Source organism: Pogoniulus pusillus, chromosome 38 (genome assembly GCF_015220805.1).
Source record: "Pogoniulus pusillus isolate bPogPus1 chromosome 38, bPogPus1.pri, whole genome shotgun sequence".
NCBI classification, from domain to species: domain Eukaryota; kingdom Metazoa; phylum Chordata; class Aves; order Piciformes; family Lybiidae; genus Pogoniulus; species Pogoniulus pusillus.
The window spans coordinates 7,941,262-7,966,493 of NC_087301.1; the positions used below are offsets into that span (position 1 = coordinate 7,941,262).

A 25,232-nucleotide genomic window follows, 5' to 3' on the forward strand; every position below is an offset into this window, starting at 1 on the left:
CAGAGCTGGCTCCAGCCTCTGGCACTGCCCTGCACATACTTATGAAGATGAATGAGCTCAGCCCTTGGGCTGCTCCTCTCCCAGCTCCCAGCCCCAGCTCCCTCAGGCTCTCCTCACAGGGAAGATGTTCAACTTCCTTAATCATTTTTGTGGCTCTGGGCTGGGCTCTCTCAAGCAGCTCCCTGAGGTCCTTCTGGAGCTGAGGGACCCAGAACTGGTCACAGGGCTGCAGATGTGGCCTCAGCAGGGCAGAGCAGAGGGGTGACCTAATCACCACAGCCCTTCTGATCCACCCCAGACTGGCACTGGCCCTCCTGGGCACCAGAGCTCATTGCTGGCTCATGGCCTCCTGCCAGCCACCAGCACTCCCAAGTCCTTCTCCACATCACTGCTCTCCAGCAGCTCAGTCCCCAACCTTCTGATTGACTCCTGCTGACAACAGGCCTGGGAGCTTCTTAACCTCACTTGGTGACACAGCCCTGAGAACTTCCCAAAGTCCAGAAGGAATTGCTCTAAGCTCCCATCTCCTGCTCTAGCTCCCATCTCCTGCTCTAAGCTCCCATCTCCCTGCTCTAAGCTCCCATCTCCCTGCTCTAAGCTCCCATCTCCTGCTCTAAGCTCCCATCTCCCTGCTCTAAGCTCTCATCTCCCTGCTCTAAGCTCCCATCTCCTGCTCTAAGCTCTCATCTCCTGCTCTAAGCTCCCATCTCCCTGCTCTAAGCTCCCATCTCCCTGCTCTAAGCTCTCATCTCCCTGCTCTAAGCTCTCCCTGCTCTAAGCTCCCATCTCCCTGCTCTAAGCTCTCATCTCCCTGCTCTAGCTCCCATCTCCCTGTTCTAAGCTCTCATCTCCCTGCTCTAAGCTCCCATCTCCCTGCTCTAGCTCCCATCTCCCTGCTCTAAGCTCTCCCTGCTCTAAGCTCTCATCTCCCTGCTCTAGCTCCCATCTCCCTGTTCTAAGCTCTCATCTCCCTGCTCTAAGCTCTCATCTCCCTGCTCTAAGCTCCCATCTCCCTGCTCTAAGCTCCCATCTCCCTGCTCTAAGCTCTCCCTGCTCTAGCTCCCATCTCCCTGCTCTAAGCTCCCATCTCTCCTTTTAACCTCCCTCCCTCCTCTGACCCCCATCCCCCTCCTTTTAACCTCCCATCCCCCTCCTTTCACTCCCCTCCCCCTCCTTTCACCCCCCTCCCCCTCCTTTAACCTCCCATTCCCCTGCTTTCACCTCCCCCCCTCCCTCCTTTCACTTCCCCCCCTCCCTCCTCCACAAGGTGCACCCTAAGCCATATCCCAACTCCCACATCCAAACCAAGCTCCCCCCTTACACAGCAGAGGAGTTGTGGATGTCCCCTCCCTGGTAGCGTTTAAGACCAGGCTGGATGAGGCTTTGAGCAGCCTGAGCTGGTGGGAGATGTCCCTGCCCAGGGCAAGGGGGGGCTGGAACTGGATGGTCTTTAGGATCCCTTCCCACTCAAGCCACTCAGCTGATCACAGGGTGGCAGGGGTTGGAAGGGAGCTCTGGAGAGCATCCAGCCCAAACCCCCTGCCCAGGCAGGGTCAGCTAGAGCAGGGCACACAGGAACACAGCCAGCTGGGGTTGGAGTGGCTCCAGAGATGGAGACTCCATCACCTCTCTGGGCAGCCTGCTCCAGGGCTCTGCCACCCTTCAAGAAGCTCCTCCTCATCTTTAGATGGAACTTCTCATGCTGCAGTCTGTGCCCAGTGCCCCTTGTGCTGCCCCTGGGCACCACTGAACAAAGCCTGGTCCCATCCTGCTGATGTGACAGGAGGAGGAGGAGGAGGAGGAGGAGGAGGAGGAATGGGTTTGAAGTGGCAGAGGAGAGACTGAAACTGGGTGGGAGGAAGAAGTTGTTTGCAGTGAGGGTGGGGAGAGACTGGCACAGGTTGAGGGTGGGGAGAGACTGGCACAGGTTGAGGGTGGGGAGAGACTGGCACAGGCTGAGGGTGCTGAGACCCTGGCACAGGTTGAAGGTGGGGAGAGACTGGCACAGACTGAGGGTGGGGAGAGACTGGCACAGGTTGCCCAGGGAGGTTGTGGAGCAGAGAATCCTTGAACACCTTCAGGGAGGTTGTGGAGCACAGAAGCACCCAATGTGATCAAAGATCACATTGGGTGCTTCTGTGCTCCACAACCTCCCTGGGAAACCTGTGCCTGTGCCTCACCACCCTCAACCTGTGCCAGTCTCTCTCCACAACCTCCCTGGAGGTGCTCAGGACCAGCCTGGATGAGGCTTTGAGTCCCTGCCTATGGCAGAGGGTTGGAACTGGCTGAGCTTTGAGCTCCCTTCCAACCTAACCCATTCTGGGACTCTCTGACCCCCACCCCTGGAGTGTTGCTCAGCACTGCTCAGGTCCCCCTCAGGCTGCTCTCCTCCAGCCTAAACAGCCTCAACTCTCTCAGCCTTTGCTCCTCAGAGCCCTTCCAGTCCCCTCAGCACCTTTGCTGTGCCCTCTGCGGCAGGTCCCCGTGCCCAGGAGCTGCACTCTCCCTTTCCCTTCGCCATCCCAGCAGAGCTGCTCGCATCGGCGGGGGCTCGGCAGCAGCACAGAGAGTTCCCAGCACCTCTGACCGAAGCTGATGTGAGTTGCATGCCAGGCCCACGAGATGTCACTGTGCCCCTGCCCATGGCTGCTCTGGGGGCAGTTCGCATCTCCCCTGCCCCATCCATTGCCTGCACTTAGCCTTGTGCCCTCCTAGCAGCCTCCACATCCTCCCGGGGCTCGCTAAGCCTCCTGATTCTCCTCCCTACAGCTTCATCCTTTGCCAGGAGCTTTCTTGCAGAGCCGTGGAGAGATCTGAGCCTGCCAAAGTACAGCAAGTGCCCAGGTTCTCCTGGGTACCACTGGCTGTGGAGCCATGGCAACAGCTTCAGCAACTGCACAGCCCCTCCTGGGACACAGCCCGAGCTGGACTTGCTGTGGCTTCACTGCTGCTAGGTCTTGGTGGCTGCAGAGTTGCCCATCAGACAAGGAGCTGGGGCTGCTGGTGGAAAGCCACCTGGATGTGAGGCAGAAATGTGCTCAGGTGGCCAAAGCAAAGAGCATCCTGGGCTGGATCAGCCATGGCATGGCCAGAAGTGATGGTGCCCATCTGCCTCTGAGAGCTGGCACTGCTCTCTCTTACTGCTGCCTGCCCAGAACATGAGCCAGAAACCAGGTCCCTTGCTGGTACCACAGGAATCAGAGCAGGCTGAAGCTCCCAGAATGAAACTCCCATTAGTGCTCAGCATTTCTAATCCAGAGATTGGGTTGGGTTGGAAGAGACCTTAAAGCTCATCCAATTCCAACCCCCCTGCCATGGGCAAGGACACCTCCCACCAGCACAGGATGCTCAGGGCCTCATCCAGCTTGGTCCTGAACACCTCCAGGGAGGTTGTGGAGCCCAGAAGCACCCAATGTGATCTTTGATCACATTGGGTGCTTCTGGGCTCCACAACCTCCCTGGGAAACCTGTGCCAGTGTCTCCTCACCCTCCCTCTCTGTGCTTCTCACCCTCCCTGGGAAACCTGTGCCAGTGTCTCCCCACACTCAACCTGTGCCAGTGTCTCACCACCCTCAACCTGTGCCAGTCTCTCCCCACCCTCCCTCTCAGCAATCTCTTCCTCCTCTCCACTCTCCCTCTCCCCTCTCCCAGCTCAAAGCCATTCTCCCCCCTCCTGACACTCCCAAGCCTTGTCCAAAGTCCCTCCCCAGCTCTCCTGCAGCCCCTTCAAGCACTGCAAGGCTGCTCTAAGCTCTCCCTGGAGCCTTCTCTTCTCCAAGCAGCACAGCCCCAACTCTCCCAGCCCTGCCCATGGGAGAGATGCTCCAGCCCTGGAGCAAGTCACACAGGAGTCAGGCTTTGAGGCTGAACACACAACCCCATGGAGCACACCTGCCTTGTATCCTCACTGCCCTGGATATGGCTTTATCATCAGAGCCAAGGCAGGGAAACACTTCTGCAGGAGCCTCTCAGCAAGGGCAGAGATTGGATTTTCTGCTCCCACACTCACATCCTTGCTCATCCTTTACTGCATTGCTGTAGGCAGGATGAGAGAACAACGATCCTGTGCTGGCTGCAAGCTAGAAACCAACAGCTGGGGCAGAACAGTACACCCCAGAAAGCAAAGGAACTTCTCTGCTGTGCTTCTGAGCTTCGTTGTGCTGCTTGGGAAAGGCCTCTGAGATCATCCAGCCCAACATCAACCCAGCCCCACCATGGCCACCAAAGCCTGGCCCCAAGTGCCATGGCCACAGGGTTCTGGACCACCTGCAGGGCTGAGGACTCCACACAGCCCAGAAAGCAAAGGAACTTCTCTGCTGTGCTTCTGAGCTTCGTTGTGCTGCTTGGGAAAGGCCTCTGAGATCATCCAGCCCAACATCAGCCCAGCCCCACCATGGCCACCAAAGCCTGGCCCCAAGAGTCATATCCACAGGGCTGAGGACTCCACACAGCCCAGAAAGCAAAGGAACTTCTCTGCTGTGCTTCTGAGCTTCACTGTGGCCCAGGGGAGGAAGACTTTGGGAGGAGCACAGAAGCAGCCACACTTTCCCTCCTCATTCAGAGGAATCCACTTGGAGGCACAGGATTGTCTGGGCTGGAAAAGCTCTCCAAGATCATCCAGTCCAACCTTCAGCCCAGCCCCACCATGGCCACCAAGCCCTGGCCCCACAGTGCCATGGCCACAGGTTTCCTGAACACCTCCTCCAGGCATGGGGACTCCATCACCTCCCTGGGCAGCCTGTGCCAAGCCCTTGCCCCTCACCCTACTGGAAGGGATTTCTGGAGGTCTCTGGCTCCAAGCAGGCTCAGCTCTCATCACTCCACTCCTTCATCCAGCCCAAGCTTCTACCCAGCACCTCCATGACCACTGCACCATGGCCCAGACAGCCTCTGCTACTCATTGCTTGGGCACCTCCAGCCATGGGGACTCCACCACCATCCTGGGCAGCCTCTGCCAAGCCCTGACCACTCTGGCAGCAATGAAATTGTTCCTCCCCTCTAACCTAACCCTGCCCTGGCACAACTTCAGGCCAGTTCCTCTCTTTCTATCCCCTGATCCTAGCGAGCAGAGCCCAACCCCCACCTCACTGCAGCCTCCTCACCTGAGCCCAGGGAGCAGAGCCCAACCCCCTCCTCACTGCAGCCTCCTCACCTGAGCCCAGGGAGCAGAGCCCAACCCCCACCTCACTGCAGCCTCCTCACCTGAGCCCAGGGAGCAGAGCCCAACCCCCACCTCACTGCAGCCTCCTCACCTGAGCCCAGGGAGCAGAGCCCAACCCCCACCTCACTGCAGCCTCCTCACCTGAGCCCAGGGAGCAGAGCCCAGCCCCCACCTCACTGCAGCCTCCTCACCTGAGCCCAGGGAGCAGAGCCCAACCCCCACCTCACTGCAACCTCCTCACCTGAGCCCAGGGAGCAGAGCCCAACCCCCACCTCACTGCAGCCTCCTCACCTGAGCCCAGGGAGCAGAGCCCAACCCCCACCTCACTGCAGCCTCCTCACCTGAGCCCAGGGAGCAGAGCCCAACCCCCACCTCACTGCAACCTCCTCACCTGAGCCCAGGGAGCAGAGCCCAACCCCCACCTCACTGCAGCCTCCTCACCTGAGCCCAGGGAGCAGAGCCCAACCCCCACCTCACTGCAGCCTCCTCACCTGAGCCCAGGGAGCAGAGCCCAACTCCCACCTCACTGCAGCCTGCTCACCTGAGCCCAGGGAGCAGAGCCCCACCCCCACCTCACTGCAGCCTCCTCACCTGAGCCCAGGGAGCAGAGCCCAACCCCCACCTCACTGCAGCCTCCTCACCTGAGCCCAGGGAGCAGAGCCCAACCCCCACCTCACTGCAGCCTCCTCACCTGAGCCCAGGGAGCAGAGCCCAGCCCCCACCTCACTGCAGCCTCCTCACCTGAGCCCAGGGAGCAGAGCCCAACCCCCACCTCACTGCAACCTCCTCACCTGAGCCCAGGGAGCAGAGCCCAACCCCCAGCTCACTGCAGCCTCCTCACCTGAGCCCAGGGAGCAGAGCCCAACCCCCACCTCACTGCAGCCTCCTCACCTGAGCCCAGGGAGCAGAGCCCAACCCCCACCTCACTGCAACCTCCTCACCTGAGCCCAGGGAGCAGAGCCCAACCCCCACCTCACTGCAGCCTCCTCACCTGAGCCCAGGGAGCAGAGCCCAACCCCCACCTCACTGCAGCCTCCTCACCTGAGCCCAGGGAGCAGAGCCCAACTCCCACCTCACTGCAGCCTGCTCACCTGAGCCCAGGGAGCAGAGCCCAACCCCCACCTCACTGCAGCCTCCTCACCTGAGCCCAGGGAGCAGAGCCCAACCCCCACCTCACTGCAGCCTCCTCACCTGAGCCCAGGGAGCAGAGCCCAGCCCCCACCTCACTGCAGCCTCCTCACCTGAGCCCAGGGAGCAGAGCCCAACCCCCACCTCACTGCAGCCTCCTCACCTGAGCCCAGGGAGCAGAGCCCAACTCCCACCACACTTAAAACTCCTCCCAGAGAGCTGCAGAGAGCAACGAGGTCTCCTCTCAGCCTCCTTCTGCTCTCAGAAGGCAGGGCAGGGACTGATTCACCAAACCCCCTCCCACAGAAGCAGTTCTGAGCAGCACTGCCACAAACCTTTGCCACTTCAACTCAGATCAAGCAGCTGAAGCAAGAACTTACCCAGCAAGGAAAGGAAATCTCCAATCTGCCCCAGCCCAGCAGCAGCAACAGCACCTGCAGTGCTGGCAACCCTTTTCCCCCGGGGCCAGATTCCCTTTGGACAGCTAGAGAGAAGGAACCTTGGACCTTTTTCATGCTCACTCACCCATCATTACATTTCTCCTTCTGCAAGTCCTCCACATCAAGGTTTAAAATTTACTGGCAGCCAGAGATTGCAACACAGAGCAAGAGCTCAGCCCTGGCACTGCTGAACCCTGCCTTACAGCCAGGAGATCTGACTGCCAGGAGGGGGAAAGGAGGTTAAAACCTTGGCTTGGCTGAAGAGGATCTCACAGATGCATAGAATGGGTTGGGTTGGAAAGGGAGTTCAAAGCTCAGCCAGTTCCAGCAGCCTGCCATGGGCAGGGACACCTCTTACCCAGCACAGGTTGTTCAAGGTCACATCCAACCTGGCCTTGAACACGTCCAGGGAGGCTGTGGAGCACAGAAAAGCTGGGGAGGGACTTTTGAGGCTGTTAGGCAGTGCCAGGACTGGTGGTGATGGAGCAAAGCTGGAGGTGGGGAGAGTGAGGCTGGAGGTGAGGAGGAAGTTGTTGAGCAGGAGAGTGGTGAGAGGCTGGAATGGGTTGCCCAGGGAGGGGGTTGAGGCCCCATGGCTGGAGGTGTTTGAGGCCAGGCTGGCTGAGGCTGTGTGCAGCCTGCTCTAGGGTAGGGTGTCCCTGGGCATGGCAGGGAGGTTGGCACTGCCTGACCCTTGTGCTCCCTTCCAAGCCTGACTGATTCTATGACTCCCTTCTCCAGACCATTCACAGCATCACAGTATCATCAGGGTTGGAAGAGACCTCACAGATCATCAAGTCCAACCCTTTAGCACAGAGCTCAAGGCCAGACCATGGCACCAAGTGCCACGTCCAGTCCTGCCTTGAACAGCTCCAGGGACAGTGACTCCACCACCATCATAAAGGTGTTAGAGAGAACTGATCCCAGATGTGAGTCCTGGGGAACATCCTGCCCAGAGAGCAGCCCAGCCCCTCTCAGACTTCTCATGGAGCAGCAGAAACAGCTCTCCCATGCTGAACAGCATCTCATTGTGCCTGCAAAATTCATTTCCTCTCATCCAAAGCCCTGAGTTACTTTGGTTGCATGGAGACAGTGAGGACTGTGCCACTGCAGGCATCAAGGGGACTGTCAGGTGGAGAGGAAGGAGGAAAGACAAAGGACATGCATCTGAAATCTCTGCCCTGAGCTCCCAGGGCTGAGTCTTGCTGCTCAAGACTCAAGATGGGCTCAAGCTGCTCAAGAAGCTCCTAGCCAAGCTGGCAGCTCATGGTTTGGACAGATTCACTCTGTGCTGGATCAAGAACTGGCTGGATGGCAGAGCTCAGAGAGTGGTGGTGAATGGTGCCACATCCAGTTGGCAGCTGTCACTGGTGGTGTTCCCCAGGGATCAGTGCTGGGCACAGTCCTGTTCAATATCTTTACTGATGATCTGGATGAGGGCATTGAGTCCAGCATCAGTAAGTTTGCAGATGACACCAAGCTAGGAGCAGCTGTGGAGCTGTTGGAAGGTAGCAGAGCCCTGCAGAGGGACCTGGACAGGCTGGATGGGTGGGCAGAGGCCAAGGGGATGAGACTGAACAAGGCCAAGGGCAGGTTCTGCACTTTGGCCACAACAACCCCAAGCAGCTACAGGCTGGGGACTGAGTGGCTGGAGAGCAGCCAGGAGGAAAGGGACCTGGGGGTGCTGATAGATAGTAGCTGAAGATGAGCCAGCAGTGTGCCCAGGTGGGCAGCAGAGCCAATGGCATCCTGGGCTGGCTCAGGAGCAATGTGGGCAGCAGGACAAGGGAGGTTCTTGTGCCCCTGTGCTCAGCACTGCTCAGGCCACCCCTGCAGTGCTGTGTCCAGTTCTGGGCCCCTCAATTCAAGAGAGATGTTGAGGTGCTGGAACATGTCCAGAGAAGGGCAACAAAGCTGGTGAGGGGCCTGGAACACAAACCCTATGAGGAGAGGCTGAGGGAGCTGGGGGTGTGCAGCCTGGAGAAGAGGAGGCTCAGAGGTGACCTCATTGCTGTCTACAACTACCTGAAGGGGCATTGTAGCCAGGTGGGGGGTGGCCTCTTCTCCCAGGTAACCAGCAATAGAACAAGGGGACACAGTCTCAAGTTGTGCTGGGGTAGGTCTAGGCTGGATGTTAGGAAGAAGTTCTTCACAGAGAGAGTGATTGGCATTGGAATGGGCTGCCCAGGGAAGTGGTGGAGGCACCGTCCCTGGGGGTCTTCAAGCAAAGCCTGGCTGAGGCACTTAGTGCCATGGTCTGGTTGACTGGATAGGGCTGGGTGCTAGGTTGGACTGGATGAGCTTGGAGGGCTCTTCCAACCTGGTTGATTGTATGATTCTATGGTTCTAAGAAGGGCTCTCCTCTGGCAGACCTAAAGCTTCCACTCTGAACTAGAAGCCAAAGCTTCTGCACTGCTGCAGCTTCCCCAGAGGTGCTGCAGGTTCCTCACTCTCAGCCTGCAAGTGCCAAGCTGCCAGGGGAAATGAACCCTGCCCACAGAAGGCAAGGAGCCAACTGCAGGGTTCACTTGAAGAGCTTGAAGAAGATTCCTGCTCAGGGAACTGTAACTGCTGAGCTGATCCCAAACCCTCTGGGAGACAGTGGCCAAAACACTGCTAAAGATTCACAGGGTTGGGAGAGACCTCAAAGCTCAACCAGCTCCAAGCCCCTGCCTTGGGCAGGGACACCTCACACCAGCACAGGTTGCTCAAGGGCTCATCCAACCTGGCCTTGAACACCTCCAGGGAGGTTGTGGAGCACAGAAGCACCCAATGTGATCTTTGATCACATTGGGTGCTTCTGTGCTCCACAACCTCCCTGGGAAACCTGTGCCAGTGCCTCCTCATCCTCCCTCCCTGTGCTCCACAACCTCCCTGGGAAACCTGTGCCAGTGTCTCCTCATCCTCCCTCCCTGTGCTCCACAACCTCCCTGGGAAACCTGTGCCAGGGTCTCCTCATCCTCCCTCCCTGTGCTCCACAACCTCCCTGGGAAACCTGTGCCAGGGTCTCCTCATCCTCCCTCCCTGTGCTCCACAACCTCCCTGGAGGTGTTCAGTGCTTCTGTGCTCCACAACCTCCCTGGACAACCTATGCCAGAGTCTCACCACCCTCCTGCTGAAGAACCTTTCCCTCCCTGCCCTGTCTCTGGACAGCCTCAGCAAAAGTCTCTCTGCAGCCTTCCTGCAGGATCCTTTCAGGCAGCTCTGAGGTCTCCCTGGAGCCTTCTCTGCTGCACACCTCCAGCTCCCCCAGCCTGTGCTCACAGCAGAGCTGCTTCAGCCCTTGGATCATCTTTGTGGCCTCCTCTGGATTCATTCCAGCAGCTCTGAGTCCTCCTGCTGGGGACAGCAGACCACTGTGATGCGTTCAGGTCTGGGTATTGCAAAGCAGACCACAAGACCTCATCTCCTCATGCTCCTCAACTTCAGGACAAACTTCTCTGGTGTGAGGATGCTGGAGGCCTGCAGCAGGCTGCCCAGAGAGGTTGAGGAACCTTCTCTGGAGAGATTCCAAAGCTGCCTATGGAGAACCTGCTTCAGAAGGCAGGGGGTTGGATTGGATGATATTCAGAAGTGCTGAAAGGAGGCTGTAGCCAGGTGGGGTTGGGCTCTGCTGCCAGGCAACCAGCAACAGAACAAGGGGACACAGCCTCAGGTTGTGCCAGGACAGGTCCAGGCTGGATGTTAGGAGGGAGTTCCTGGCAGAGAGAGTGATTGGCACTGGAATGGGCTGCCCAGGGAGGTGGTGGAGTGGCTGTGGCTGGAGGTGTTGCAGCCGAGCCTGGCTGGGGCACTTAGTGCCATGGTCTGGTTGGTTGGGCAGGGCTGGGGGCTAGGTTGGGCTGCAGGAGCTTGGAGCTCTCTGCCAACCTGCCTGGTTCTGTGAGTCTAAGAACTTCCAGTTGGCTGAGTCCAGGCTGGGTGATTTCATAAGGGGGGAGGAGCAGGTCAGTCCCAAACCATCCCAGCAGAATTCTTCCTTCTTATCTATACCTAAATAAACCTTTTGATGTTATCACAATGCTTCCTTCTTCTTATCTACACCTGAATGAACCTGCTGATGCTATCATAACACTTCCCTCTTCCTACCTATACCTAAATAAACCTTCTGATGTTATCCCAATGCTTCCTTCTTCTTTTCTATACCTAAATGAACCTGCTGATGCTATCATAACACTTCCCTCTTCCTACCTATAAGTAAATGAACCTTCTGATGCTATCATAACACTTCCTTCTTCCTACCTATAAGTAAATGAACCTGCTGATGCTATCATAACACTTCCCTCTTCCTACCTATAAGTAAATGAACCTGCTGATGCTATCACAAAGCTTCCTTCTTCCTACCTGTAACTAAATGAACCTTCTGATGCTATCATAACACTTCCTTTCTCCTACCCTTCCCAAAATGAACCTTCTGATGTTAGCAGAATTCTTCCTTCTTCTTTCCCATCCCTAAATGAACCTTCTCACAGCATCCCAATGCTTTCTCTTTCCTCCCCATCCCTAAATGAACCTTTTGCTGTTACCATAATGCTGCTTTCTTCCTACCTATCCTTATACTGAAGTGCTTTGGAGCCTGCAGCAGAGGAGGCTCAGGGCAGAGCTCATTGCTGTCTGCAGCTGCCTGCAGGGAGGCTGTAGCCAGGTGGGGGTTGGGCTCTGCTGCCAGGTAGCCAGGGACTGAATATCTGCAGAGAGGGAGACTCCACAGCCCCCCTGGGCAGCCTGTGCCAGGCTCTGCCACCCTCACAGGGACAAAATTCCTCCTCCTCTTCCCATGGCACTTCCTCTGCCTCAGCTCCCACCACTGCCCTTGTGCTGGCATTGGGCATCCCCCAGCAGAGCAGAGCTGGCTCCAGCCTCTGGCACTGCCCTGCACACCTCTGGAACCATTGCTGAGGTCACCTCTCAGCTCCTCCTCTGCCAGCTCCCAGCCCCAGCTCCCTCAGGCTCTGCTCCTAACAGAGCTGTTCCCTTCCCTTCAGCAGCTCTGGGCTCTGTGCTGGGCTCTCTCCAGCAGTTCTGTGTCCCTCTTGACCTGGGGGGCCCAGAACTGGACACAGGACTGCAGCTGCAGCCTCAGCAGGGCAGAGCAGAGGGGCAGGAGAACCTCTCTGGACCTACTCACCACAGCTCTTCTGACCCACCCCAGAATGGCATTGCCCCTCCTGGGCACCAGAGCTCATTGCTGGCTCATGCTCCACCTCCCCTGCACCAGGACCTCTAAACCCTTTTCCCCTTTACTGCTCTCCAGCAGCTCAGTCTCCAACCTCTCCTGATCCCTGGGCTTGTTCTTTCCCAGGTGCCAGATTCTGCCCTTGCCCTTACTGAATTCCATTACATTTCTTCCTGCCCACACCTCCTGCCTGTCCCAAGAAGCCCAACTACAAGCCCAACAAGAAGCCCAACTACAAGCCCAACAAGAAGCCCAACTACAAGCCCAACAAGAAGTCCCACAAGAAGCACAACTACAAAGCTAACTACAAGCCCGTGGTCCAGTTGATTGGATAGGGCTGGGTGATAGGTTGGACTGGATGATCTTGGAGGTCTCTTCCAACCTGGTTGATTCTATGATTCTAAGCCCAACAAGAAACCCAACTACAAACCCAGCAGGAAGCCCAACAAGAAGTCCAGCTACAAACCCAACAAGAAGCCCAACTACAAGCACAAGAAGAAGCCCAACAACAAACCCAACTACAAGCCCAACAAGAAGCCCAACTACAAACCCAACTACAAACCCAACTACAAACCCAACTACAAACCCAACTACAAACCCAACTACAAACCCAACAAGAAGTCCAACAAGAAGCCCAACTACAAACCCAACAGGAAGCCCAACTGGAAGCCCAACTACAAAGTCAACTACAAGTCCAACAAGAAGCTCAACAAGAAGCCCAACTCCAAAGTCAACTACAAGTCCAACAAGAAGCCCAGCTCCAAAGTCAACTACAAGTCCTACAAGAAGCCCAGCTCCAAAGTCAACTACAAGTCCTACAAGAAGCCCAGCTCCAAAGTCAACTACAAGTCCTACAAGAAGCCCAGCTCCAAAGTCAACTACAAGCCCAACAAGAAGCCCAACTCCAAAGTCAACTACAAGTCCAACAAGAAGCCCAACTCCAAAGTCAACTACAAGCCCAACAAGAAGCCCAACTTCAAAGTCAACTACAAGCCCAACAAGAAGCCCAACAAGAAGCCCAACTCCAAAGTCAACTACAAGTCCTACAAGAAGCCCAACTCCAAAGTCAACTACAAGCCCAACAAGAAGCCCAACTCCAAAGTCAACTACAAGTCCAACAAGAAGCCAAACTCCAAAGTCAACTACAAGCCCAACAAGAAGCCCAACTCCAAAGTCAACTACAAGCCCAACAAGAAGCCCAACTCCAAAGTCAACTACAAGCCCAACAAGAAGCCCAACTCCAAAGTCAACTACAAGCCCAACAAGAAGCCCAACTCCAAAGTCAACTACAAGCCCAACAAGAAGCCCAACTCCAAAGTCAACTACAAGCCCAACAAGAAGCCCAACTCCAAAGTCAACTACAAGCCCAACAAGAAGCCCAACTCCAAAGTCAACTACAAGCCCAACAAGAAGCCCAACTCCAAAGTCAACTACAAGCCCAACAAGAAGCCCAACTCCAAAGTCAACTACAAGTCCAACAAGAAGCCCAACTCCAAAGTCAACTACAAGCCCTACAAGAAGCCCAACATACAAAAAAAAACCCCAAAACTGAAAGAACTCCAACAAAAAATAAAGAAATGCCAAAACCAACCAAAAAAAAAACCCAAACCAAAACTCCCAACCCCCAAGAACCACAACCTCCCCCCCCCCCAAAAAAAAGAGGGCAAACAAACAAACAAACACAAGGTCCAAGATCATAGAATGGGTTGGGTTGGAAGGGACCTTAAAGCTTACTCAGCTCCAACCCCCTGCCATGGGCAGGGACACCTCCCACCAGCACAGGTTGCTCAAGAGCTCATCCTGCCTGGCCTTGAACACCTCCAGGGAGAAGGGAAGCCAAAACCTCCCTGGGCAGCCTGTGCCAGAGTCTATTTCTAAGAAAGGAGAAGCTTCACTTCCTCTCCTCTGACCAAAATAGAAAGCTGGAAGCTCATGAAAGCCAAAGAAACTGAGAGCTGCAACATCTGCAGTTACTCATTTGGCAGCTTCTTCAAATCACCTGGCATGGAGCTGGCAAAACCTTGCCCAGCACCAAAGGCTTCCACTGAGCACAGGCAGCAGAGAGCTCTAAAAGCCTTCCCCTTCACCAGGGGCTTTTCCCAAGGGTAGAATCACAGAATGGGTTGGAAGTGACCTTAAAAGTCATCCAGCTCCAACCCACTGCCATTGGCAGGGACATCTTCCACTAGAACAGGTCACTCAAGGTCTCATCCAAGCTGGTCCTGAACACCTCCAGGGAGGTTGTGGAGCACAGAAGCACCCAATGTGATCAAAGATCACATTGGGTGCTTCTGTGCTCCACAACCTCCCTGGGAAACCTGTGCCAGGCTCTCACCACCCCCAACCTGTGCCAATCTCTCACCACCCTCAACCTGTGCCAGTCTCTCACCACCCTCACTCCTTCCTCACAGCCAGTTTCAATCTCCCCTCTGCCACTTCAAACCCATTCCTCCTCCTCCTCTCATTCCCAGACCTTCTCAACAGTCCCTCCCCAGCCCTCCTGCAGCCCCCTGCAGCTCCTGCAAGGCCACTCCAAGCTCTCCTCCAAGCCTTCTCCTCTGCAGCCTGCACAGCCCCAACTCTCTCAGCCTGTGCTCAGAGCAGAGCTGCTGCAGCCCTCTCAGCATCTTGGTGGCCTCCTCTGGGCTGGCTCCAACACTTCCATGTCCTGCTTGTGCTGGAGGCTCCAGAACTGCACAGAGGACTGCAGGTGGGGTCTGAGGGGAGCAAAGGGGGATGGAAGAACCTCACCTGCACAGCAGAATGCTGACAGATTGCATCTCCCAGTCTGGCAGGGAAGAAACTGCTCACATTTGTGCAGTTGTTTGCAGGGTTCATGCTTTATAAAGCTCCATCACCCTTTACAGGCTGGAGCAGATGCTCCTTGGGGTCCCTCCCAGCCTGGCATTCTGTGATTCTGAGGTGCCAGTGATGGGTGAGGATTGCAGGTTAAGAAGCTGTCTGCACACCTTGCAGAAGCCACAGCCTGCAGCAGGTTGGAAGGGACTCTGGAAGGTCATCTTGACCAAGCTCCCTGCAGTCAGCAGGGACATCTCCAACTGGATCAGGTTGCTCAGGGCCCCAGCAAGTTTGCAACCTTGAATGTCTCCTGGGATGGAGCCTCCACCACATCTCTGAGCAACCTGTGGCAGTGTTTCACCACTCTCATATTAAAGAACTTCCTCCTAATGTTCCAACCAATCACCCTGCTCTAGATTAAAATCCTCCTGTTTATGACCTGCACAAAAGCTGGGCAGGGACTTTTTAGGCTGTTAGGCAGTGCTTGGACTGGGAGAATGGAGCAAAGCTGGAGGTGGGGAGAGTGAGGCTGGAGGGGAGGAGGAAGTTGCTGAGCAGGAGAGTGGTGAGAGGCTGCCACTCTGCTCCTCAGAAGAACCCAGCACCCTCCCTTCTGCTCTCAGCTGCCCACCAGCTCCTGCAGAACCACAGAGAACCAAACCTGGCAACAACTAACCAGGCTGAGCAAAGCTAGCCAGTGCCACAGAGCCTGCTGATGGCAATCAGCAGCCAGACCTTACCTGCAGCATCACAGGGAGCATTTCATGGAATCATAGAATCAAGCAGGTTGGCAGAGAGCTCCAAGCTCATCCAGTCCAACCTAGCTCCCAGCCCTGCCCAACCAACCAGACCATGGCACTAAGTGCCCCAGCCAGGCTTGGCTGCAACACCTCCAGCCACAGCCACTCCACCACCTCCCTGGGCAGCCCATTCCAGTGCCAATCACTCTCTCTGCCAGCAACTTCCTAACAACATCCAGCCTAGACCTGCCCTGGCACAGCTTCAGGCTGTGTCCCCTTCTTCTGGCCCTGGCTGCCTGCCTGGCAGCAGAGCCCAACCCCACCTGGCTACAGCCTCCCTGCAGGCAGCTGCAGGCAGCAATGAGCTCTGCCCTGAGCCTCCTCTGCTGCAGGCTGCACCCCCCCAGCTCCCTCAGCCTCTCCTCACAGGGCTGTGCTCCAGGCCCCTCCCCAGCCTTGCTGCCCTTCTCTCAACACCTTCCAGCACCTCAGCAGCTCTCTGCAATGGAGGAGCCCAGAACTGGACACAGCACTGCAGGGGTGGCCTGAGCAGTGCTGAGCACAGGGGCACAAGAACCTCCCTTGTCCTGCTGCCCACACTGCTCCTGAGCCAGCCCAGGATGCCATTGGCTCTGCTGCCCACCTGGGCACTGCTGCCTCCTCTGCAGCTGCTCTCTGCCAGCACCCCCAGGGCCCTCTCTGCCTGCCTGCTCTCAGCCACTCTGGCCCCAGCCTGGAGCTGCTTGGGGTTGTTGTGGCCAAAGTGCAGAACCTGCCCTTGGCCTTGTTCAGTCTCATCCCCTTGGCCTCTGCCCACCCATGCAGCCTGGCCAGGTCCCTCTGCAGGGCTCTGCTCCCCTCCCACAGCTCCACAGCTGCTCCTAGCTTGGTGCCATCTGCAAATTTCCTGATGCTGGACCTAAAAGCATTTGCTTCCTCACTTGGATGCTTGCTGCCTGCTCATGGTCACAGAGCTGCTGCTCAGGGGCATGTGAGCCACACATGCACTGCTGGCAGAGGGCAGCTGCTGTGGTTTGCTATCAGCTACCTGCTGCTGTGCTGGGCAACGCTGCCAAGCAAACAGGCAGGTGCCAGGCCCCACCATGGGGGCAGAGGTTACTGGGCTAAGGAAAAACAAATAGATCACTTCAAATGGCTTCCTGACAGCTTAACTGTCACAGAGACTCACAGACTGCAGCAGGTTGGAACAGACCCTCAGAGGTCATCTTGGCTAACCTCCCTGCAGGCAGCAGGGGCACCTCCAACTAAAGCAGGCAGCCCAGGGCCACATCGAGGCTGATCTGGAATGTCTTCAGGGGAGGATCTCCACCACATCCCTTGGATCTCCACCACATCCCTACATCCATCCACAGGTCACTCAAGGCCTCATCCAAGCTGGTCCTGAACACCTCCAGGGAGGTTGTGGAGCACAGAGTCACAGAATGTGATCAAAGATCACATTCTGTGACTCTGTGCTCCACAACCTCCCTGGAGGTGTTCAGTGCTTCTGTGCTCCACAACCTCCCTGGAGGTGTTCAGTGCTTCTCTGCTCCACAACCTCCCTGGAGGTGTTCAGTGCTTCTCTGCTCCACAACCTCCCTGGAGGTGTTCAGTGCTTCTCTGCTCCACAACCTCCCTGGAGGTGTTCAGTGCTTCTCTGCTCCACAACCTCCCTGGAGGTGTTCAGTGCTTCTGTGCTCCACAACCTCCCTGGAGGTGTTCAGTGCTTCTCTGCTCCACAACCTCCCTGGAGGTGTTCAGTGCTTCTCTGCTCCACAACCTCCCTGGAGGTGTTCAGTGCTTCTCTGCTCCACAACCTCCCTGGGCAACCTGTGCCAGTCTCTCCCCACCCTCACTCTCAACAAGCTCTTCCTCCTCTCCACTCTCCCTCTCCCAGCTCAAAGCCATTCTCCCTCCTCCTGTCACTCCAGCCCTTGTCTAAAGTCCTTCCCCTGCTCTCCTGCAGCCCCTTCAGGCACTGGAAGGTTGCTCTAAGGTCTTCCTGCAGCCTTCTCTTCTCCAGGCTGCACAGCCCCAAGCCTGGCCCCACAGCAGAGGTTCTCCAACCCTCTAAGCATCTTTGTGTCCTCCTCTAGACCCTCTCCAGCAGCTCCAGGTCCTCCCTGTGCTGGGTTCCCAGAGCTGGAGGCAGTGCTGCAGGTGAGGGCTGAGCAGAGCAGAGCAGAGGGGCAGAATCCCCTCCCTGTGCTGCTGCTCTCCCTGCTCTGCCTGCAGCCAGCACACAGCTGGCTCTGGGCTGCCAGGGACCAGTGCTGGCTGCTGGGCACCTTGGCACCAACTGACACCCCCAAGCCCTTCTCCTCCAGCCTGCTCTCAGCCTCTCCTCACCCAGCCTGGCTCTGTGCTCAGGTTTGCCCTGATCCAAGTGCAGGACCTGGCTCTGGGCTGCCAGGGAACAGTGCTGGCTGCTGGGCACCTTGGCACCAACTGACACCCCCAAGCCCTTCTCCTCCAGCCTGCTCTCAGCCTCTCCTCACCCAGCCTGGCTCTTTGCTGTGTCCAGGCCCTCTGTTTTCCCAGTGAGGATGCTGCTGTCTGTAACAAGCTCATGATGTCCTTTACTGCTCTGAGGGCAGCAGGGTCAGCTGTGCTGGAGCAAAGGCTGAAGCACTCTGCACAGAGTTTCCCTCCACCAAGCCCTGTCTTGTCCCCTCTGCTATGGGGACAGGCTGAGAGACTCTTGACAAGGGCTGGCAGTGACAGGCTGAGGGGTGATGGCTTCGAGCTGGGAGAGGGCAGATGGGAAGGAAAGTGTTGAGAGTGAGGGTGGTGTCCCCCCCCCAGACTCTGCTCTCTGTGTCGTTTCCGTGCACACCCTGAGCACTCTCTGCAGCAGCTTGCTCTGTTTCTGGGAAAGAAGCTCCTCTTCCTCTCCTGCAGCCTGAACTGGAAGCTGATGAGAGCTCCCAAACAGAGAGACTTGCCCTGGGATCTCTGCATTCTGCAAGCCCCAGGGGCGTGGGGGAGGGGGCTCAGCAAAAAGCGAGTGGGAAACTTTCCCCCCTCCCCTGCCCTCCCCTCCCCTCTCCCTGCGGACCAGAAAGTCACAGATTCCATTTGAAAACATCCTGCCCTTCCAAAAGGGATAAACCCAGAGCCTGCTGCATGTGAAGCAAGGAGCCCCCATGCTGGCTTTGGTATGCTAATGCCACCCGAGCCACCCAGCCCTGCCCCAGCCACTGCTGCACCAAGGTAAGCAGGGTCAAGGCATCCAGCCGGGAGGGAGCAGAGAGCTAGCAGCGGGGGTGAGGTGCACAGGACCAAGCTGACTGCTCCTCTGCCTTCACCACCACCAAATCCCTGTGAAGAGTCCACCCAGCTCTGGGCTCCTCACTTGAAGAGGGACAGCTGGAGAGAGTGCAGGGGAGGGCTGCAAGGATCACAGCATCACAGTATCATCAGGGTTGGAAGAGACCTCACAGCTCATCCAGTCCAACCCTTTAGCACAGAGCTCAAGGCCAGACCATGGCACCAAGTGCCACGTCCAGTCCTGCCTTGAACAGCTCCAGGGACGGCGACTCCACCACCTCCCCGGGCAGCCCATTCCAGTGGCCAATGACTCTCTCAGGGAAGAACTTTCTCCTCACCTCCAGCCTAAATCCCCCCTGGCACAGCCTGAGGCTGTGTCCTCTTGTTCTGGTGCTGGCCACCTGAGAGAAGAGAGCAACCTCCTCCTGGCCACAACCTCCCCTCAGGTAGTTGCAGACAGCAATAAGGTCTGCCCTGAGCCTCCTCTTCTCCAGGCTAACCAATCCCAGCTCCCTCAGCCTCTCCTCGTAGGGCTGTGCTCAAGGCCTCTCCCCAGCCTCGTTGCCCTTCTCTGGACACACTCAAGCATCTCAATGTCCCTCCTAAACTGGGGGGCCCAGAACTGAACACAGCACTCAAGGTGTGGTCTAACCAGTGCAGAGTACAGGGGCAGAATGACCTCCCTGCTCCTGCTGGCCACACCATTGCTGATGCAGGCCAGGATGCCACTGGCTCTCTTGGCCACCTGGGCACACTGCTGGCTCATGTTCAGGCAGGTATCAATCAGCACCCCCAGATCCCTCTCTGTCTGGCTGCTCTCAGCCACTCCCACCCCAGCCTGTATCTCTGCATGGGGTTGTTGTGGCCAAAGTGCAGCACCAGCACTTGGAGCTATTGAACTCCATCCCCTTGGACTCTGCCCATCTGTCCAGGCAGTCAAGATCCCACTGCAGAGCCCTTCTGCCCTCCAACCCAGCCACATCTGACCCCAGCTTGGTGTCATCTGCAGGATGCTGCAGGCACTGGAGCACTGCCTGCTGAGGAGAGGCTGAGGGGACCTGGGGCTGCTTAGTCTGCAGAGGAGAAGGCTGAGAGGGGACCTGAGCAATGTCTATCAATGTGTGTAGACCTCAGCAGTGGTTATAAAGCTGTGAGTTGCAGTGGTTATAAATGTGTTATTACACATAAAGGTGAGTTGTAATGGTTCTAAAGGGGTGAGTGCCAGGGGGCTGGAGCTTGGAGCAGAGCAGCCTGAGAGGTGACCTCAGCAGTGGTTATAAAGATGTGCAGGTGAGTGGCAGGAGGCTGGAGCCAGGCTCTGCTCTGCTGGGGGATGCCCAGCACCAGGGGCAATGCTGGAAGTTGAGGCAGAGGAAGTGCCATGGGAACAGGAGGAGGAATTTTGTCCCTTTGAGGGTGGCAGAGCCTGGCACAGGCTGCGCAGGGGGACTGTGGAGTCTCCCTCTCTGGAGATATTCAACCCCTGCTTGGATGTGTGCCTGTGTGACCTGCTCTGGGTGCTCCTGCTCTGGCAGTGCTTGGCCTGGCTGAGCTTTGGAGGTCCCCTCCAGCCCCTGGCACTCTGTGATCCTGTGAAATACCTGAGGGCTTGGGGTCAGGAAGGAAGGGACAGGCTCTACTCACTGCTCCGTGGGACAGGCCAAGGGCCAAGGGATGGAAACTACAGCACAGGAGGTTCCACTTCAACATGAGGAGGAACCTCTGTACTGTGAGGGTCTCAGAGCCCTGGCACAGGCTGCCCAGAGAGGCTGTGGAGTCTCCTGCTGTGGAGTCTTTCCAGCCCTGTCTGGATGTGTTCTGTGTGCCCTGAGCTGGATTGGAAGGTCCTGCTCTGGCAGGGAGTTGGACTGGAAGATCTCCAGAGGTCCCTTCCAACCCCTGACACCCTCTGATCTTGTGATTCAGATGGGAAGTCACTTGAGAGCTGAAGTCTCACTTTGACACTGGTGCCTGCCACGCTGGAGCTGGATCACTGCTTGCACCACCACAGCCAAGGGAGAAATCACCACTGGCCCCACCAAGAGATGCTGTTCAATGTCAGCTCAAAGAGAGAGGTTATCACATTCCTGCTATCACATAGCTCAGCTATCACATAGCTGAGGGCCAGCAGCTATTGGTGGAACCTCCACAAAATCTAACCAAATCTTCAGCCTCCTCTTCTCCAGCCTGCACACCCCCAGCTCCCTCAGCTGCCCCTCCCCAGCCCTCTTCTCCAGACCCTTCCCCACTTTTGCTGCCCTCCTCTGGCCCTGCTCCAGCTCCTCAAGGTCCTTCTGGCACTCAGGGCCCACAACTGAACCCAGCACTCAAGGGGTGGCCTCAGCAGTGCCCAGCCCAGAGGGCACAATCCCTGCCCTGCTCCTGCTGCCCACACCACCGCTGCTCCAGGCCAGGCTGCTGCTGCCCTTCTTGCCCACCTGGGCACATCCTGGCTCCCCTTCAGCTGCTGCTGACCTTTTCCACCCTCTCCAGCAACTTTTTCCAAGCTCACCCTGGGCTGGGGCAGGGCAGCAGCAGAGCTCTCAGAGTGTTCTCGTGGAAGGGCTGTCATGTGAGGAGAGTTACCCAGTGAGAGAGGGCACCAGAAGGGAAACTCAGTGCTATGAGCACGCAAGCAGCACAGCAGACAGCCAAGGCACCCAGTATGCTGGGTGCAGAACCAGTAAGACACCAGCTCCTCCCGGGGTGGAGGTGCAGCACCCACGCACCAGCTGCAGAGGAGTTGCAAAGCAACTACAGAAAGAAGTGGCCCCCACTCAGCCAGAGTGAGGAGCTGAAATGCAGCCGTGTCTCAGAGAAGCCTCTCAAGTCCCCTGTGCCCCTCAGGCCTTCAGCAAAGGTGGCTTGGTCCAGGCTGCCATGAGGTGAGCCACCTGGCACGGTGCAGAGTCTGCACCTGCAGAGGGTTGCGTAAGGGATGGCTTTTTTCCCCTCTCCCTCCTTGTATGGCCACACAATAACTCCCTGGGCATTAATTCTCTGGTGTTGACAAGCTCTTGGAGGTCTTCATGAATTATTTATCCCCTCTGGAGCCAAAGGACTGAGTGACTTTCAAGTCTGGAAGCCAGCCAAGAACCGAACCCAGCCCTCTCCACCTCCTGCTAGCCACAAGGCTACTTTGTGCCTCTCCTGGCCTCACCTTCACTCAGTGCCAGCTGCTGAACCAGGGAGTTCTGAGAGGGTCTCAGAGGTAGGGATGAGCATCACCACTAAAACCACTGGGAAGTGCTGGCACCACCACTCCCTGTCCTGGTGATGCCAGCAGAGAGGTCACCTCCTCTCTTCAGGAGAGGAGTCCTATGGAGTCCTCTCAGCCCTTTCTCTCAGGACAGTCTCCCTCACTCAGATCCAAGCTCTGTGTTAATCTGCAGAAGGTAACCACCAGCAAGGCCAGACCCTAGCACTGCTGTCTCCAACTTTCCTCCTCTTGGCACACAAGGACCAGGCCACTTGGACTGGCATCAGCAAGCCCAACCAACCACAGCATCACTCCGGCCAAGGGGCTGAGGCCAAAGTCCCACGCCGAGGTCCCTAGGGGAGCAACAGGTGGTCCCTACCTCTGGTGGGCCAGGCTCTCGTTGGGAGCAGGGAAGGGGAAGTGGCCAAGCACATACCTGCTCTCACTGAACTCCTTCTTCTCTCTCACACGCAGCCACTTCCGAAGGAGGAAGCGCTTGCGCCGCGGGGAGGCACTGGGTGTAGAGCAGTTGGACCAGGGAGTGTCCTCATCACTGGAGGGGGTGATTTCAATGGATGGGAGCTGCAGGTACTCCTTGCTGGAGGATGGAGACTCCTGATACCTGCTGACCTCCGGGCTCTGCTCCTGCACATTCTTCATCCGCTTCATCTTGAAGCGCTTCCTGCGCAGGGTCGGGGTGGACGAACTGGACCAGGCGCGGCCACCCTCCAGCCCCGGCTGCTGCTGCTGCTGCTGCTGCTGCTGCTGCTGCTCGGGGACTTGCAGCGCTGGGAGCCGCAGGGTTTCTGTCATGTTGGGAGCTGGCATCGGCTGCTCTTTTCTCTCTCTGCTCCCACCCCCCTGAGGCAAGGCTAGCTCGGAGCTGGGGGGAAGCCACACCACAGAGCCACAGCTCTGACTTCCTCCTCCCTCGCCCGCCCCGGCGCTGCCCTCCCCGCTCAGGCAGGAGCCCTCATGCCCTTCACGTGCTCTGGTCCAGGGGCGCCAGGCTGGGGAGGGGGCGCTGGGGACAACGGCATGCCACAGGGCAAACCCACTCCTTCCTTCCTTCCCTCCCTCCTCCTCCTCCTCCTCCTCCTCCTCCTCCTCTACACCACCAAGTCCCTCCCCTGCCTGCCCTCTCTCTCTCAAAGCAGAAGGTTTTTGCACCGAGCCCAGGGGTTGCCAGCAAGGGCTGGGGCTCGCTCGGGGCTCCCCCCAGGCTGCCTTTTGCCTAACGTCGGCTCGGCAAAGGCAAAAGCATCCCCCGGGGGCTGCGCTAAGGCATCTCAAGCTGTCATCTTCTCAAGAGACGGAGCAAGGATGGAGTGAAGCGGCGTGGAGCTGTGGGGAGGTCAGAGAGAGAAAAACAAAGAGAGGGAGGGGAAGCAACAACACTCGGTGAAACCAGGAGAACGAGGAGGAGGAGGGTGAGGAAGAGGAGGAGCAGCCGCGGCCGCTCCCGGAGCGGGTAAGACAAACACAGGCAGCTGCTGCGAGCGGAGCTGTGCCCTTAATCCCCGGGGCCAGGGTTCGGGTTACCAAATATGCTGCTGCTAACGAATCCGAAAGGCTGCGAAGGAGTCACCGCCGCCTGCAGGGGCCAATGGGGGCAGCTCTGCCCTCGTCCCACCTCCCTGCTCACCCCGCCCGCCCCCGGGGGAGGAAGGGAGGGAGCCGGCTCGGACTTGCAGCCTTCTTTCCCAACTCGGAGGTGGGGTTTAGTTATGGAAATCATTATTTAGGGTTGGGTTTTTTTTTGGGGGGGTCCCTCTGGCTCGCAGAGGAAGCGAAGGAGAGGGATGGAGTTGGCAGCTGCGAGGGCAGCAGCGGAGCAAAGGAGGTTTGGTGCTGGGTGGAGGGCAAAGCTGCTTCCAAAATGACAGCGCCTGCTGGGGTGGCCTCGGCTCCAGCGACGGACAGAGACACCACGGAGAGACAGTGGGACAGGCAGGGATGGAGTTTGGAGTGGAAGGGAGACAGGTGGGAAATTCCCAGGGGTTTGGTAGAGTGAGGAAGCTCTGCCAAGGGGCAAGCCCGGGGGGGGGAACAGCAGCCTCTGGGCGAGCCTTGCAAAGCTCTGCCAACGAAACCCAGGCAGGAAAAACACAGAGCCTGGCAGGGACTGACAGGGGCACAGGATGTGAGGGGTTGGAAGGGACCCAAAGAGCTCATCCAGTCCAAGCCCTGCCAGAGCAGCACCATCCAATGCAGCTCAGGGCACACAGAACACATCCAGACAGGCCTGCAAAGGCTCCACACAAGGAGACTCCACAACCTCTCTGGGCAGCCTGTGCCAGGCTCTGGGAGCCTTCCAGGCAAGAAGTTGCCCTTGTGCTGAGCTGGAGCCTCCTGTGCTGCAGCTTCCATCCACTGCTGCTTGTCCTGTGCCAGGGAGCAGTGAGCAGAGCCTGTCCCCCCCTGCTGACCCCCAGCCCTCAGAGAGTCACAGACATTGATTCAATCCCCTCTCAGGCTTCTCTTCTCCACACTGAGCAGCCCCAGGGCCCTCAGCCTCTCCTCCCCAGGCACTGCTCCAGTCCCCTCCTCATCCTCACAGCCCTCCCTTGGACCCTCTCCAGCAGTTCCTGTCCCTCTGCAGCTGGGGAGCCCCAAACTGAAGGCAGTGCTCAAGATGAGATCTCAGCAGGGCAGAGCAGAGGGGCAGGAGAACCTCCCTGGCTCTGCTGGGCACACTCTGCTGAGTGCCCCCCAGGACCCCCTTGGCCTCTTGCCCCCCAGGGCACATTGCTGCCCCAGGGATGCTCTCCCCCAGCACTCCCAGCTCCCTCTCCTTGGGGCTGCTCTCCAGCAGGCACCTCCCAAAGATCCCCTGGATTCCATTGAAGAGTCCTGAACGAAGTGGAGAAGTGGCACAGGAGCTCATTTCCCTGAGGGAATGGTTGGAACTCAGCTGTGTGATTTTCAGCTGTGCCAGCAGAACAAAATAACCCCAAACCATCTTTATAGCACAGCATGGGTTGGGTTGGAAGGGACCTTAAAAATCCTCCACTTTCACACCCCCCCCCCCCCCCGCCATGGGCAGGGACACCTCACACTTGACCAGGTTGCTCAAGGACCCATCTAACCTGGCATTGAACAGCTCCAGGCTTGGAGCCTCCACAACCTCTCTGGGCAACCTGTTCCAATGTCTCACTGCCCTCATGAGCAATAATTTCCTTCTATGCCTAATGTAAATTAGGATCCTTGCAGCTCAAAGCCTTTTCCCCTCATCCTTTCACTCCAAGCCTTTGTTCAAAGCCCCTCTCCAGCTCTCCTGTAGCCCCTATCACATCCTCAAGGCTACTCTGAGCTCCTC

At 57.5% G+C, this 25,232-nt stretch overlaps 1 protein-coding gene across 3 annotated transcripts in view; it reads right to left on the minus strand.

The window, feature by feature from the left end:
• GRAMD1B (GRAM domain containing 1B) overlaps positions 1–22,948 on the minus strand; it is a 196,641-nt gene extending 173,693 nt beyond the window's left edge. For 2 of the 3 annotated variants that reach the window (XR_010308741.1, XM_064173231.1), the window contains exon 1: positions 22,350–22,920. Coding sequence is in view for 2 of the 3 variants with exons in the window: in XM_064173231.1 (XP_064029301.1) it covers positions 22,350–22,741 (392 nt within the window). In the remaining variant the exon portion in view is untranslated. Of the gene's footprint in view, positions 1–22,349 lie in introns of all 3 variants that reach the window. The other variant, XM_064173236.1, reaches the window with a different exon arrangement.
• Positions 22,949–25,232: the final 2,284 nt, after the last annotated feature.